Source organism: Miscanthus floridulus, chromosome 16 (genome assembly GCF_019320115.1).
Source record: "Miscanthus floridulus cultivar M001 chromosome 16, ASM1932011v1, whole genome shotgun sequence".
Lineage (NCBI taxonomy): Eukaryota > Viridiplantae > Streptophyta > Magnoliopsida > Poales > Poaceae > Miscanthus > Miscanthus floridulus.
In genome coordinates, this window is record NC_089595.1 from 104,737,643 (window position 1) to 104,755,253 (window position 17,611).

Consider the following 17,611-nt stretch of genomic DNA (forward strand, 5'->3'; position numbering starts at 1 on the left):
ATCAATGGAAAGATTTAATTGGAAAATAAAGTATAAGTGAATATTTTAGTCATCATGACTAAATTTTTCGTTATAGTAATTTGTATATAGATTTATCCTGCAAAGGGAGAAGTTTGGCATAGTACTTATGCTAGTCAATTCTACATGGCGGAAGAAGTTTTGTGATGACTTATATGTAGTTGTATCCAGCATAGCGAGAGAAATTTGGGTAGATCTTATGCTATCATAGTATTGACTGTGGCATAATAGAAATGCACCATCATGGTCAATACTAACCAAAAGATAAGAAAAAGATACAAGCGTGACTTGTAAAAGTACTGCTAATAAAAGACCTCGTTGAGTTCTTGAAGTAGAATGAGGAAAGTGTACCCCTATACGGATCAAGAAATAACTTTATTTGTATGACATAATTATGTGAATGATGTAAGTTATATGTGTCTCCTCATTCACAGGTTTTCTGAATAGCTCTCGAAATTATGATAATATAGTTTATGCCATATTTCAAGGGGGAGAATTGTGAGAGCAATTAAGAGTAAGAATTAAGATCAATTAAGAAACTACTTTTAATTAAGAGTGAGATAAAGATGTTGATGAATGTGTACTCTTCATTAAGAGTGAGATAAAGATTTTGATGAATATGACCGTCGGTCATAATAATGATACCCCTAAGTAGAGAAATAACTAAATTCCTAGACTTCTTAAAGTTTCGATAGGAAGATGGCGTAGTCAGCCTCAAAGATATTAAGGCAGTGCTTAAAGTGCTATATAAGGTTTTAACATATTAAACCCAAATAAGAAATTTGAGGATACACTATCTTTATAAAAGATGGGACGATCTGGGGGAGCACGGTATGTAGAGACCTATGACTTGAACAGAAGCAGGACTACATGCCCACTTCAGTGATTCAAAACAACAAATTTCTTAATACCTGCAGATGTTGTATAACTTATACAACACCTGTTGTTGGCTCTTCGAAGAAGATGAATAATGTAAACAAGGATCTTGTGATACATGAGACTGTAGAATCAATTGCCTCTTGGCAATGAAGAGCAACAACAACCCCACATGAAAGTACTAGTAGCTATGGCCCCAGAAGGTCTCAAAGAATTAGTAAACCAGTTTTCTGATGACCAAGAAGTCTATGTTAGTGAAAAAATTCAAATAGAGGGTGATTCCACCTTATTTGAAGAAGCTATGAGAAGTGTTTACTTGTTTGAATGGCAAGAAGCTATGGAAGTTGAAATGAATTCGATGAATACCAACGATGTTTGAGACTTAGAAGGAATTCCTAATAGAGCCAAAACAATAGGCTGTGAAAGGGTCTACAAGACAAAATGTGACTCCAAAGGGAATTTGTAAAGATATAAAGCATGACTTGTAGCTAAAGGCTTTACGCAAAGAGAATAAATAGATTACGATGAGAGTTTTCTCTTCAGTCTCATGTAAGGATTCTTTTAGAATCATAATGGTGTTATTGGCACATTACGATTTAGAGTTACATCAAGTGGATGTAAAGACGATATTTCTCAATGGGGATTATGTATGAAAATGTTTACATAGCACAACCCAAAGGTTTTGTCGTCGAAGAAAAAGAGCGTATGAGATGTCGTCTATAGAAATCCATTTATAGGTTGAAAGGACCTAGGATGCCGCCTAGAGGGAGGGTGAATAGGCATTTCTAAAAATTAACACCTTTAAATGCGGAAATGATTAGTAAAGGGAGTTTCCAAAATGGAAACTCCAAATAAGAGTAATACCACCACTCACAAGTTAGCCACAGAGAATGTAAAAGATACTAAATAAATCTAGGAGCCACAATCCTGCATCACAACGATTAGTGCAAGGATCAAATAAATTCAGCACTGAGCTCAAATACCGGACGTGTCCGGTATGCACGTGTTCTGCAGAACAGCCTGGCACAGTGATCAATACCGGACGTGTCCGGTATGAATACCGGATGTGTCCGGTATACACGATTTCTACAAAGCAGCCCCAAACTTGCTCCTTTCGATTTCTATCTTCAAGCCAAACTGCAGGTACCTACAAGAGATGACAATATACACAGAGAACCTGCACAAGAGCTAGAATAACACAAATATCGAATGAAATGCAAATTGAAACACGATATTTGTTTTACCGAAGTTCGGACTCGTTCGAGTCCTACTCTCCATTGAGGGGGCTACGGGCGACCCAGCGAAGGTCATCCCTAGAGGGTACCACGAAGGTCACTCTAGCCAGAGTCTTTTCCAACTCCTTTTCCTCCTTCCACTAGATGATTCCGAGGCGGCGAAATCGACCGTTACAAACTTTCTGAGGCACACCACAATCTCTCGGGTGCTCTCCGGCGACACCTAACCGTCTAGGACCGAAGAGTCCAAGAGTAACAAATGTGAATCACGAGATTGACAATATGCACAAGTGCTCAAGTGGTTGGATTGCTCTCTTTTTGAATTTCACTCAACCCACAATTTGATTTGACAAATTTGATCAATCACTCACTAAGAGAGGGTTGGGAGAGTTGGCAAGGCTCAAAAACGTGTGTGTGTATCAGAAGAATCAGTAGCCTCCAAAGGTGGAGGCCTGGGGGTATTTATAACCCCCTTGGAAAAACTAGCCATTGCAGTACCGGACACGTCCGGTATGCATACCAGACATGTCCGGTATGACTTACACTGTGCCAACGGTAACTAAGTTACAGTAAAGTTGTGAGGCGTCGAAACTCCCGACTCACGTCGGAACTCCCGACCCTCAGTGTATTTGAAAACCAAGTAACTGAGTTAAAGTAAGCGAGGTGTCAGAACTCCCGACACATGCTGGAACTTCCGACCGTCGGAACTCCTGACTCACGTCGGAACTCCTGACCCTCAAGGATTTTGAAAACTAGCCGTTGGCCTCTGGTCATGCATACCGGACACGTTCGGTATGAATACCGGACACGTCCGGTATGACCAGGACAGTGAACCCTCCAAGTCAGTTAAAGTGCGAGACGTCGGAACTCCCGACCCTTGCCGGAGCTCCTGATCGTCAGAACTCCCGACTTACGTCGGAACTCCCGACGAACCAACCCGAGAAAAATAATTTTAGCACTGCTGGGTAAATACCGGACACGTCCGGTATCTTGCCAGACCAGCAAAAATAAAGTTAGCTCTTTTGTCGCTCAAATACTCAAAACTCACATGGGTTGGCTTGAGCACTTATGAAACATTATCTATCAACATGATGCATCCCTCTTAATAGTACGGCATACCTATTAAACTCAAGATAAAAGGAAAAATGAATTTATACCACTTGAGTTGATCTATTTTGAATTGATGCCGTCTCTTCCAATCTTCATTAAGTGAGGGTGCTAACATGTCAACTTTGATCTTTTCACTTGAGCATAGCCATCTTGAGCACATGACTTGATTCCATTCATAAAATTTGAATAATCCCAAATGTATCAAGTCACATCCATCAAACACTCCAATAGTGATTTGATCCTCCACATCAATATGAGTATCGTGGCTTGATTAGTACCTCAACTAAATGCAAGTACTTTCTTCTTTACCCTAGGTAGGTTCTTCGGCCACCAAGCCGTCGCTTGCCCTTCACCCTTGCTTAGTACCTCGAAGCCTTTCCTTGCTATCTTCACCATCTCAAGCCATCAAGTCACATCTTGTGTTGAATCATCCATTCATGTATTGTTATCTTTTTCATTTCAATTTAGCAAGCTTCAAATATGAGACCAATCCATATGCAATCCATTATGTCTCATTAATTAATTCTTACAAGCTTGGTTTCACATAGAACATGGAAATCCCACAATAATTAAGCCTTTGCATGAATTCCATTTGCATTGTTGTCTTGTGCTTGAACTAGATTGTTTACACAACAATACATCATTCTGGCTTTCATTAAGTACCTATGAGATAACCTATTACCTGTTCACACTTAGCAAACGGGTTAATCCTTTAATCACATTGTCATTCAATCATCCAAAACCCACTAAAGGGCTAGATGCACTTTCATAGGTTAAAACAAGTCTCAAGACAATAATATTTGAAGTTGATGAAACGATAAGAAAGTTTGAGTTCAAAGAAAATGAGAAGGACAATAGTGTTTATGCGAAGTTCTAGAATGGAATTTTTTTCCACATCCTTTGTATAGATGATATCCTACTCACTAGTAGTAATGTTAATCTGCCATTGGAGAAGAAGTCTTTGTCCTCAAGTTTCAATGTGAATGATCTTGGTGAAGCCTCATTGGTTTTAGAAATTAAAATTCACCGAGATAGATGAAAAGGGGTATTAGGACTATCGCAAAGGCATACTTAGAAAAGATTTTAAAGAAATAAAGTATGCATGCGAGTAAACCTACGCCTGCTCCTATAGTCAAGGGTAATAGATTTGGGAACTTTCAGTGTTCCAGGAACCGATGTGAGATCGATCAAATGAACATGGTTCCATATGCTTCAGCTGTTGGAACCTTAATGAATGTACAAGTAAGAACTTACCCTGACGTAGCTTACGTATCCGGGATATTTTGGCAGAAGTCCAGTCCAGATATAGATCACTCGAATGGAGTTAAGAATGTCTTGTAATTTTTGCAAAGTATCATAGGCCTCATGCTGAGTAAGAAAGAACAAGTACTATCAAATAGTTGTGGGTACAAATCTTAAGTTTTGGCGAGATGTGTAGTGAAATTCATAGTAGTTGCTAACACTCGCAGTTGGAGTATAATTGTGGAAAAGCTCCAATGAAACAATTGTGGCGTCATCAATGATGCATACCATAGTATAGTTTGTCATGAGGTCTCAGGAACAGGCAAAAGTGGTTAAGGGAATATGTACCTGGATTTAACAATGGTAGTCAACAACAATAACCATTTAAAGTAGTTAATTCCTAAGACAACAGGTCAAGTGTGCTGCCAAACACATTGACATTAAATTATATGTTGTAAAGGAGAAAATCTAGAATCATTTTGAAAGCATTGAGCATATAAGTACCAATCAAGTACTTGTGGATCCACTTACCAAAGGCTAACCACTCAGTGTGTTCAGAGAACACACGACATGGGTTTACGGGAAATCCTATAATTTTTTGAAACTAAGGGCCTAGTTGAGAACCTGTTTCAAAACAGAGAGGTGCATTGTAGTTGTTTAATCTAATGGCAACTGACCGTGACGATGAGGCACGCTCTATGCACTGATCTACGATGGAATGGAAAAAATATAAAGTAAGTTAAGTTTAAGTCATAAGGTGAGATAAGGGGAAGAATGTTAGGTTGATCTTCACCAGTTGGCCCAACGCCCAATTGGACCCTTGATCCGCGCTCTGATCGAGGACGTCCAACCATTCTCCTAGTTGATGGCCCCCCCATCGCGCAGTGTTATAAAGAGGAAGGTGGGGGCTGGGGCACAAGGCACGAGGCACGAGGTTTACTGCTGCCGCCAGTTCCCCACCGAGTCTAACCCTAGACCGATCGAGAGGGTGTGTTGTGAGCGACGGGAAGCACTATCGCCTTCGCCGCCACCACTGGACCGCGCCTCCACGTCGCTGCTACCTCATCGGCGGCGCCATGGCCGCGACTACCTCTCGATGAGGTACTTAACAAGGTATTGTCTAAGTCAAGTTCTACCCGCTAGATCTGCACCTAGAGGTTCTATCAATTATATCAGGACCGGTTGCACCGTCTTCTGTTCCGACGGCTGTAGGATTAGGCACGGCACAAGAACTCTGAGTTCTTCTCGGAGGTGCCATTACCTTGATCGGTGATCCAACCAGTAGAACTTATGTGGATTGCTAGGCTCGAACGTAGTGAACTTAGTGATTGGGTTACGCGGATTGCTAGGCTCGAAGGTAGTGAACTAGTGATTGGGTACGTAGCACTGTAACAGCAGGGAATGGTGGCCTGTCACTGTTTCTATGTCCTTGACCTTGATGATGGTTTAGCGTTGGTGTGTTGTCGGAACGACGGAACGGGCACACATCCACTTCGACGGTGGAACGGAGCACTGGTTACTTGGTTAGTTAGTTAGTGGACGTGGGCAATGAAATAGGGGACTCGGTCGTGGTTCGTGGACCTGGATCTGGAGTCCGTGGCAACACACAAGAGGTCAGGCACATCCTCAGGCTCATCGTCACGGGAGGCGATCATGTACCCTTATATCGATGCCACGCAAAGGAAGGTGGAGCTCAGCGTGAACGACACCAACAGATCCAACCCGCGGTTTAGCTGGGCACAAGCAAGACCGAGAGCCCCTTGAAACCTCCGCACCGCCACGGAGCCATTCTAGGCACGTACATATACATCATGTCTAGGGCTTTGTTCGGTGGGTCTATAAGCTGTTTGTGTTGATTTGTATGGTTGATTTGTTGAGAGAGAAAAATATTATATTATGACTGATAAGCCGGCTTATAATGGTAGCCGAACAAAGCCTAGATATATAATAAAAACTACGTACGTAGAGAGGTCAAAATGACTTAAAAGTTAGTTTTTAAACGGATTTTATTTGTTTTTCGACATGTTACTAGTTTTCAGTATCTAAATTTGACCCATTTGGGCTTGACAAATCTGTTAGTTTTTTGTTTGTTTGTTTCAGATGTGTCATTTTCTCATCAGAAAATCTTTCACCGAATAACTAAACACTCACTATTTTTATTGATAGTGTAATTTGAGATTCCATTTCTTTACTACTAATCAAAGAAATACGAGGACTATGTCCTCTAGTCTTTCATGCTTTTCACGTTAGAATTCAAGGCAAAATGCATGCATGCCAGAGAAACAGATCAAAGCTATCATATATATGGCATGCATTTCTCTCTATAAATATGTCTGCATCTTCCTTCGTTCAGTCTATAGCTAGGACTCCTTGAGACATTTCTCTTAAGGACTCCTTGAGACATTTCTCTTAAAAACACAAGCATCCTCTAGCGCCATTTTACTATCATTAGTGAGATTTTGGAGTAAATCAAATGCAAAACCATATACTCTTCAAAAAGTAGCCATGGTCAGGACTTTTTATGCCAATCATCGGACCACTACACCGTTCACGAGGTGGCGGCAACCACTGCACCTAGGCTGCTCAAGTGGTACGGCCACACCGATATAGTGAGAACCGCGGTGCACAGTGGCATATGCTCGGAACGGAATGGGTGATGTCAGAACAGGACACGCCATCTCTGTCGAAGAGCTCCTCATGTCACAGGTTAGAATGACTCGCAACCTTGGGATGGCTAGCCTTATAGACCTAGACTAGTGTTTTCGACTAGGGTTTTGCTACCCCAAATAACTATGGACTATTGATCTGGATAGATATAATCACATATTACCTGAAATATCTTTTTTATATTTTGAGAAATGGTAACGTAAGCAAAATTTTAGGCAAAATATCTAGGGACTTAAGCGTTTCTACTCCTGTTTTAAAGCGAAATGGTGATTTTGCCCTTATTTTTTTTAACTTGTGCTTTTACTCATGTGATTTGAAAACGAAGAGAGACTTTACCCCTGTTCTGTTAAGTACACCTTATGGTGTTAACTTTTGGAGACAACTTTGCTCATGCTTTTTTATCCCTGCTTTATTTTGATATTTGTGTTTTTATCCCTATTTTCATATTAGCAATTTGACAATTTTGATACAAAATTATACAATTCAATCACTGCAAAACTAAACAATTTTTTTAGAAAAAATCAAGCCAGACCATCATTGAGAAACGCAAACAGTGGGGAATCATGAGATGAGACTGTCTGCAAGCAAGCAGGCTAAGAATAGATGTCGATGGCCCCAGAACTTGCCGGCTCTGGTTGGTGCGGTGGTTACGGTCAGTTTGGAATGATGGCCACCTTGATGACACGGTCGTGCAGGCATGAGAGAGAGCCGGACAGCTCAGCGTTGGTTGTGGCATGAGAGTGTTGCCATCTAAATTTGACCTATTTGCGCTTGACAAATCTGTTAGTTTATGTTTGTTTGTTCAGATATGTCATTTTCTCATCAGAAAATCTATCACCGAATAACAAAACACTCACTATTTTAAGGGCATTCGTTATTTATTGATAGTGTAATTTGAGATTCCATTTCTTTTTTACTAATCAAAGAAATGTGAGGACTTTTCAGCTTGTTTTTTTCAGCTGGAACAGTGTTTTTCTCTCACAACAAATCAGCCAGAACAGTGTTTCGGTTTGTGTTTTCAGCGAAGCGACGGAGCCTATGTCCTCTAGTTTTTCATGCTTCTCACGTTAGAATTCAAGGGCAAAATGCATGCATGCCAGAGACACAGATCAAAGCTATCATATATATGGCATGCATTTCTCTGTCTATAAATATGTCTGCATCTTCCTTCGTTCAGTTTATAGTAGGACTCCTTGAGACATTTCTCTTAAAAGCACAAGCATCCTTTAGCACCATTTCACTCTTATTAGTGACATTTTGGAGCAAATCAAGTGCAAAATCGTACTCTTCAAAAAGTAGCAGTAGTGGTCAGGACTTCTTATGCCAATCATTAGACCGCTCACCACTACACCGGCCACGAGGCGGCGGCGACCACTACACCAGGATGACGCGGCCATATGGTATATGGCCGCGCTGACGGCGCACAGTGGCATGGCTACTCTTGTAGACCACCTAGACTGGTCATGGGTATTTCCGACTAGAATATAGGAATAGAATTTTCGTGTCCGACAAAACCCTTTTCGAGACTTTTCGTGTCCGATTCTACCCGGACTTCCCATTTCCCAACCTGCCAAAGAACGAAACAGAATATACTATGGCCCCATTTAGTAGAGCTCCCATCGGTTCGGCTTGTCTGACGCATTCACTCAGCTCTTTTTCTCTCATTTCTCCTTCTCTCAAAGGGAGCAGGGGAAGCCAGTTTTTTTTCATCTTATAGGGCCATATTAGTTCTAGAAGTGCAAATATATTGTTGTTTTAGTCTATATTGTTCCTCGATAATTATCAGACATATTCAATTAAAAAAATATATCATTGGATTTGTTTTCGCTTTGCAAGTAAAATTAGCATCTATATACATTATAAGATTTTATACATAGTCTTGAGGGTCGTCGCGACAAGTTCGCCTTAGGTCCCTCACAATCCTTGGACCAGCATTGGTACCTGGAGCATCCCTGTAAGCTGCTTGGGCCTTGTTTGCTTGCAATCCTAAGAAGTAGCCTATCACAGGCACCTCTGCCAAGCTGAGGCTCAAGAAATCGGTCATCTAGGCTCCAGGCACCTTTTGTAATCATGATTTTAGCTCTCGCTAGTCATCAATGACCAACCAAACATCCCTAGTTTGCATGTGCATGGGCAAGCAAAAAAAAAAAAAACTTTTCAATCACAGGTAACTCAGATGCCGAGGCAAATAGACAATCCATTTAAGGTCTCAACCAAACATATCCTTTAATAATGTGGAAACGAGGACAAGATTGCCCATAGAGATACATAATGTCATATCTCAAACATGGGTAAAATTAAATTATATTGGCACCAGCACAGTTTCACAAGCTGAAATAACTAGCTTCGTCAATCAATAATAGAATTATATAATGGAAGTGGCCATGTTCGCTTCTCTTATAATCTGTCTTTTTCAGCTTGTTTTTTCAGTCGGAACAATATTTTACTCTCACAATAAATTAGTCGGAATAGTGTTTTAGCTCGTTTTTTCAGCGAAGCGAACGGGCCCAGTATGATGATCTAATTAATCCCTATTTGCGGTTCAGCGTCCTGCGGTGCTCTCCTGATTGCATTAGCGCCAACGGAACCTTTCCGATTAGAATTCCGTCTCCGAATCTGCCCAGAACGGACAAGACTTCCCGTGTCCTTGCTCAGAGCGGAACGCAATACACTGTATCAGTCTGTTCGTTTTGACTTATTCACTCGTATCTGACTTATAATTCATGGCTCAAACAACGTTTTTCTTTCACACCGAAGTAAAATTAAAAGTTGTTCGTGGATGTTCGTGTTCCTGTGCGGCCTCCTATAGTCCGATGTCCGTGTTCCGCCCGTGTGGCCGTGCCACGGCGTGCTTCCTGCTGGTGCTACTTGGCGTCCTCTCGTGCCTCCACACAGCCGCCTCGCGGCCCGTGCCGGCTGCAGGGCAGCCGCGTCGCGGGCCTCGCCGACCTGAAGAGGTACCTGGCGAGGTTCGGGTACATGCAGCCGCCCCGCCCGGCGCACGAGCACGACGACGTGTTCGACGAGCACATGGAGGCTGCCGTGAGGCGGTACCAGTCCAGCCTCAGCCTGCCGGTCACCGGCCGGCTCGACTCCTCGACGCTCGGCCTGATCATTACCAAGCGCTGCGGCGTAGCCGACGGCATGTCCGTGTCCCTCTCGGCGGAGGCGGCGGCGGCTGGCACTGGCAGTCGGTTCACGTTCCTCGACGACCAGCCGTGGTGGACGCGATCGCACCCGCGGGTCCTGACGTACGCGGTCTCGCCTACGGCCACCGTCGGCGGCTACCTGCCGCCCGAGGCCGTGCGCGCCGCGTTCCGGAGCGCGTTCGCGCGGTGGGCGAGGGTCATCCCCGTGGAGTTCGTCGAGACTGACTACTACCACGGCAAGCCCGACATCATGGTGGGGTTCTTCGAGGGCGACCACGGGGACGGCTCGCCGTTCGACGGGCGGTACGGCGAGTTAGCCCACGCGTACACCTCAGACAACGGGTACATCCACTTCGACGCGGCGGAGCACTGGTCAGTGGACGTGGGCAGTGACACTGACACGGGGGACTCGGCCGTGGACCTGGAGACCGTGGCCACACACGAGATCGGGCATATCCTTGGGCTAGGGCACTCGTCGTCGCCGGAGGCGATCATGTACCCCTATATCGACGCCATGCGAAGGAAGGTGGAGCTCAGCGCGGACGACATCGACGGCGTCCTGCTGCTGTACGGGTCCAACCCGCGGTTTAGGCACGAGCAAGCGCGAGAGCACCCCGCGCCGCCGCGGAGCGTTTCCTCTGTTGCGCCAGGAAGGAGCAGCTGGTTTCCTTGTTCAGTTAGCTTAGTTTGTATAGTTTTGGTCATGCTAGTGACACTTGTAAAATAGACATGTTTCTATAATGCGATTACGATTGCTATACTAGAATCAGTAGAATCTGCTATTTGGCTGTTCATGTCTTGCCAAATGTTTAGCCAGGCGGTCACACTAGTGAACCCACTACAAAGCCTAGCTGAGCACAACATTGAGTAAACAGATCATTATTCAAGTACACGCTCATAAAAGAATGATGGTGCTCGAAGTTGATTATCATTCAAGGCTTTTCCACTACAACTAAATGGTATAAAACAGACCAAACAGTTCTAGTAACAATTATCAAGGCTATAAATCTAAGATGCTTGCTGAGACAAATTCCACAAGGACCAAAATTCAGTGCAATCGAATTTGCGGCTCATCGCCACGAGATTACCGAAGTTCAATTATGCTCCCAACAAAACATCAACGCGAAATTCTATAGACCCAGGATTCAAACGTAAGTTACCAAACCAGATCTGACGGTCTCGTAACCTATATCTATCTATACCTAATATTAAACAGACAAACATTTTCTTCGCCTATTTTTTCATCCACCTCTTCCTAACTACCGTCTACTGAGTAGTGGAGAGTTTCTAGAGCACCTCCAAGAGTTCCCAAGAATTTATTTCCAAAATCATGGAATTTTCTAACTTGCCAAAAAGTATCGGAGGAATAAATAAGATTATCTCCAACCGTTTCCAATAACTCAATACTAAAATATAGAAGACAACTTTACATCTGGAATCCTATAGTATATCTAAATTATCCTAACCACTTCTATATATTATTTTTCTCTTTTACATTTGCATCAGAAACCCTTTTTCTACTCTATATTCTTTCCCCGCAATTCCACCTTTATATTGGCCGAAGGATATGGGCGTTTAGGAGAAGATAGGCGCAACCTAGACCTGTGCACATCTTTACGCGCAAAGGGGGGTTTTTCTCAAGTGCCAAAAGATTAGGAGGTGAGTTTGTGAGTTGTTGGAGATGGATTTTTTCCATTCTTCGCAGAAATCATGGACTAAGAAAGATTTTGGGTACTCTTGGAGATGCTACGCACGAGGGGATTTTTTTACCGAGTGCCAAAAGATTCGGATGTGAGTTTGGAAGTTGTTGGAGATTGATTTTTTTTTATTCTTCCCAAAAATCATGGATTAGGAAGGATTATTGGGTACTCTTAGAGATGCTCCACATCCTAATTTCTTTTACTTCCCAAACTGCACTCACATCCTTCACCTCATATTTTATTCGGACTCCTAACTCATAATCATATGAGTTATGACAACTTGCATCTAACGATGATGAATATGGAGTCTGATTCCAATACGGATTGGGTCATGCCCTACGTATGTGGCAGAACCGCCCAAAATAACACATATTCGGAGGCGCTCGTCTTCCACCGGACACTAAGCACCCCGAAAGCAAGCTACATCGGACGCATTCCGTCGAGCACACCCCAAGGGAGAACTCGAATAATCCACGTTTTTTCTCCAGGATTCAATAATGAGAACGAGTTTACAATACTTAGTCCATTTCATACAACCAGCGTTCTTAGAAATAGATTATTACAGTACCAAGTTCAGAGTGCAGAATTCAAATAGCGGAATTACAATAAACATCTAAGGTAGAATACAAGGATCCATCTATGCCCACCAGAAGAATCCTCTACACAACAGCTGCACCTGCAACAGGGGTAAATAAACCCCTGAGTACACAATGTACTTGCAAGACTTATCCGACTAGTGGGAATAATTTCCTGACTCCAAATGATATGATAAGCTTTATGGGTTGCTGGGTTTCCTTTTTGCGGAAAGCAATACTAGTAGTGAATCCTTATGTATGTTTCTTATTAGCAGTCATGATTAGTTCATTATCTAACCATTCTAGGTAAGCACATGTTCTACTTTCAAGCAAGAGTTGAGCAAACAGATCTATTTCATCCATCTTTCATCTTCCATTTCTTCCTACGGTGCTAGATTGTAGACAAAGTCGTACCAGATTACCCGGCGATTCGTGAATCAATGTGCCTAGCTGGGTACCCTAAAACACACGTCCCGCTTGTACCCCTAGGCACAAGCAGGACCAACCCATCACTCTCCTGCCAAGGGGTCCAAGTCCCCGTCTAAATTTAGACTCCAAGCCCCCACACCTGAGTCCCGAACTCAGTGTGGTGCTTAGACCTCCACCATCCCCGCCTCTAATCAGTCGGTCCGGAAAGAGCCAGAACCTATGACAATAGAGCAACGAGCCTTCCCTGTTCTCATAAACAAGTATGTGCTCAGGATAATAAGTCTATGACCTGACTAGAATCCCATGCAACGGACGGTCCTTAACCGACACAGACAGAGAAAACAGTGTAACCAAGCTATGCCCCGTTGGCCACGGGACACAACCTCTTACACCCACCAATACTCGTATCATATCCCTGCTCAGTCTCCATTTCTTTTCACCATTTTATCATGAGAGTGATAATAATAATCACCTATTGTGAGTAACGGCAGGTCACTCACGCTACCGAAAAACCTAAGCATAGCAGCTACTCGACCTAAGCTAGTATGACTCATAGGTAGGTATATCTATGCATGTAGTTTCAATATAAATCCTATAACGTAATTACACAGCATATATATATTTTTAGTTATTATTCAAAATAAGGGTTATGCACCGGGGCTTGCCTTGGGCAGGCATGGTGTCAGCTCAATCAGTCAGTGGCGGCTCTAGGACCTTCTCCTGCATGAGAATCTCCTCGTACTCTTCAATCACCTCCTCGAACTCGTGATCTCCGATGGTCATAATCTCCGCCAACTCGTTCTCTACATGCATGCGATGATGATGCAACACTTAGCATTTCGGCAACAACAAATCTTAAAATAAGAATACATATGGTAAACTACTAAGCTAACTCTAATGACTAGGATACTAAGCTAACTATCATGTTCATCAAGTAAAGTGTTGGGTTCAACTAACAAACACCTAGCTTTACAAATGAAGAATATATCTTTATTTCTACTAAAGATTTAATGTATATTTGAAACAAAGAGCATTTAACTACCCTTATGTTAAGTCTATTCTAAAGCTACAAAAATTATAGTGAGCACATAATAATACAATGAATCTACTGTAAAAATTTCAGGGTTTTTGCTATCACCAATCTACCACAAAAATTCCTACAATTATTTAACCTAATCATATTAAGCACTCTCAAATGATTCAATAGCCACTGGTATCAACAAATATATATATATATATGAACTAAATACAATAACAGATATAGCACAATTTTAGGAACCTGACAAAATTAGTTTCATAATTTTTGGACATCTACAGAATTTGCTATAATTTTCCAAAGATCAACTCAAAACTAAATTAGAAAAACATTTGCTAATTCGCTGGAAAAAGGAAAATCAATTCCCGCACGGCCCACGCGAAGCAGGCCCACGCGTGAGGCGGCCCGCGGCGGGAGAGTCCCGTGCGCGTCAGTTTTTTTTTGCAAAAGAGACCTTGCATTTCCCCCAATTCGCAACCAAGGACCAACACTATTTTACTTACTCACAAACTCTCTCACTTAACCCCCCGACCTTTCTCTATTTTACCCATGTGCACGCGGGGCTCAGTGCGCGGCGGCGCGGTGAGCGGTGGCCTAGCACGGCTGCACCAACCACCTGGGACCGCCATTGGCCCGACGGTCGGACCGGCCTGCATCCCCGGTTCAACCAGCTACACCTAGCAGGAGCGTGGGGCGGTGGGATGTGCTGAAGCTGGCCACGGTGATACGTGGACGTCCGCGACGGTGGCGCGACCGCCCCAACGAACTCAAGCATCAACGAACCCATCTAGCTAGCGAGTGAGCATTAACATGCTACCATGAGCCAATCTGCGATGACCATTGGTGAAGAGAGTGGCGGTGAGGAGCTGTCCATGGGCAGCCGAGCCATGCGGCGATACACCATGGCGGCACAGTCACATCAGCGGCGGGGTGGAGCTGGTAGCGACTAAGCCGAGGCACGCATGATGAAGAGGAAGGCAAGGCACACCTACTGGCATGGGCACCAGCGGGAAGACGCTAAATTAGCACCTGGCCAAGCCGTCATCAAGGCAGTATAGGGTCGGGCGATGAGGAGACATGAGCGCGGAGGTGCGGACGAGCTGAATTGAATAGAGGTGACCTTTCTCAAGCGAACTCGTGGGCGCAAGGTGATGGCGGTAGTAGAGAGATGGGAGACAGAGCGAGGGTGGTGGAATGCGGCTAGGGCTCTGTTGTGACAAGCCTTGGCTCGATGTGGTTGACGTAACCACAGCGACCTAGTCTAGCCACTAGCGAACGGGCACGTGCGTGTTCACGCTGGCCTAGCCCACACGCCGCATCGCCATAAATGACATGACGACGGTGGGTGCAACCACGTGCACGGAATCAAACTAGGCTAGGGCGCAGAGCATTGTGGCACAGATAGGACCGCGGGGGTACGACGACAACGGCAGTAGGCATGTCGCGATGCATGGCGGACTTGGCAGCACGACAGCACGCAGGACGAGCGGCAGCACGGCATGGCCACGCGGTAGCAGCAGCGGCCTCACACAGCAGCGCCCATTACTATTCCCATGGCACATGGCCAGCCCAGCGCGGCAAACTGTTACTCTTAAACATAAACGGTCTTCACTACACTCAAGATGGTATATGAGGCTACTTAATCAAGCTACAACACTACATCGCTCTTTAACCCAATTTCTCAAAATAGTTTGCTAAATATAGCAATGTCTAACTGTCAACAGACTTGGAAATTTTTCTAAGTTTTGAGTTCAACTCTATTTCAAATTGCATTTCTAAGCTATTGGAAATATTAGCTAGCAAGGTTATTTTTCAATAGCAAGTATTTCGTCATCTTCTATAAAGTTCAAACTCCAAACTTTATTTAAGCCCCATATATAAGTTCTATAGTAGTTTTACTCAATAAAAATTGCTTTACAACCATACTTGATAATTGTACGAATTGTGGAGTAACTTTTTGTTTTGCATTCTTATTGATCGTTTTAGTTGAAATACTTCACCTATTTATTTCATCACATGCATTACCCCATAAGTATGATGCTCATGATGTGTCTTAGTAAATGATTTAGGATGTAACACCAAGAGTGTTATAGCTCTTCTCCCCTTAAACAAAATCTCGTTCCGAGATTTCGTGTGCCTAGTGTGGGAAAAGAGATAAGAAATAAATTCTGATTTAAACAATTACCTCGGTGAACTAGAAAGAAGGTGGGGATAATGCTTCAAGATATAGCTTTCTTGCTCCCACATTATTTTGTCCTCCGAGTGCTTTTACCACTAAACTTTATAAAACTTTACCACACTGTTTCTAGTCACTCTTTCTTTTTCATCTAAGATCTTGATAGGATGCTCAATATAAGATAAGTTGGGTTGGAGGGGAAGTCCTTCAATTTCCATAGCTTCATCGGGGACCCACAGATATTTCTTTAACTGAGAAACATGGAAGATATTATGCACTGCTGACAAAATATCCAGGAGCTAGATACGGTAGGTAGTAGAACCACACCGAGCCAAAATCTTGTAAGGTCCAACATATTGAGGGGATAGCTTTCCCCGGACACCAAAGTGATGCACCCCTCTCATGGGTGACTTCGAGATACACATGATCACCAATTTCAAATTGCAAGGGCCTTCTTTGCTTGTCCGCATAAGTTTTCTGAGGACTTTGAGTTGCCTTCAAATGGCTCTGAATAATCCTAACTTGCTCTCAAGCTTCTTTGATAAAATCAGGCCCAAAATATCCATGGTCACCTACTTCAACCCAGTTAAGTGGTGTTCTATATTTCTTGCCATATAGGGCCTCAAATGGTGCCATATGAATGCTTTCTTTATAGCTATTGTTATAAGAAAACTTAGCTAAGTTCAAGCATTCATCCCACTTCTCAGGAAAAGAAATGGCATAAGCTCTCAACATATCCTCAAGTACCTGATTTACCCTTTCTGTTTGGCCATCGGTTTGTGGATGATAAGCTAAACTTCAGAGGAGACTAGTACCAAGACACTCCTGAAGTTGCTCCCAAAAACGAGAGACAAAGACTGACCCTCTATCAGAGACAATAGTAAGAGTAACTCCATGCAGGATCACAATCCAGTCAAAATACAACTTGGAATACTTCTTGGCTAAATATCTAGTATCCACCGAGAGAAAATGAGCGGACTTGGTAAGGCGATCCTAAATGACCTAAATAGAGTTATAGCCCTTGGACGTTGTAGGGTCGAGATGGCGACTAGAGGGGGATAAATAGTCATTTCTAAAACTTAATCGCTTCGACTAACCAAAACACATGCGGAATTAAAACTATTGGTCTAGCCAAGACTACACCCCTCTATCTATGTTCTCTAGCACCTTGCAAAGATCCTAATTAAGCAACAAAGGTGTCAGGCTAACTAGAGCTCACCTAACTAATTCTAGGAGTAAGGTCACACAAACCTATGCCACTAGTATTTCAAGCAATGAGGGAGCTCCTACACATGCTAGTAAGCAAAAGCACAAAGCCAACAACTTACTAAAAGTCATCTCATGAATTTATTCAACACAAATCAATCCAAACTTGATTACTAATCAATTATCCATTCA

The 17,611-nt window shown here is 43.2% G+C and overlaps 1 protein-coding gene across 1 annotated transcript; it reads left to right on the forward strand.

The window, feature by feature from the left end:
- Nucleotides 1–7,130: 7,130 nt before the first annotated feature.
- On the forward strand, nt 7,131–11,024 carry LOC136511187 (metalloendoproteinase 1-MMP-like). Its single transcript, XM_066505358.1, has 2 exons — nt 7,131–7,187; nt 10,044–11,024. The coding sequence occupies exons 1-2, from the start codon at nt 7,131–7,133 to the stop codon at nt 11,022–11,024; spliced, it is 1,038 nt and encodes a 345-aa protein (XP_066361455.1).
- The last annotated feature ends 6,587 nt before the right edge of the window (nt 11,025–17,611 follow it).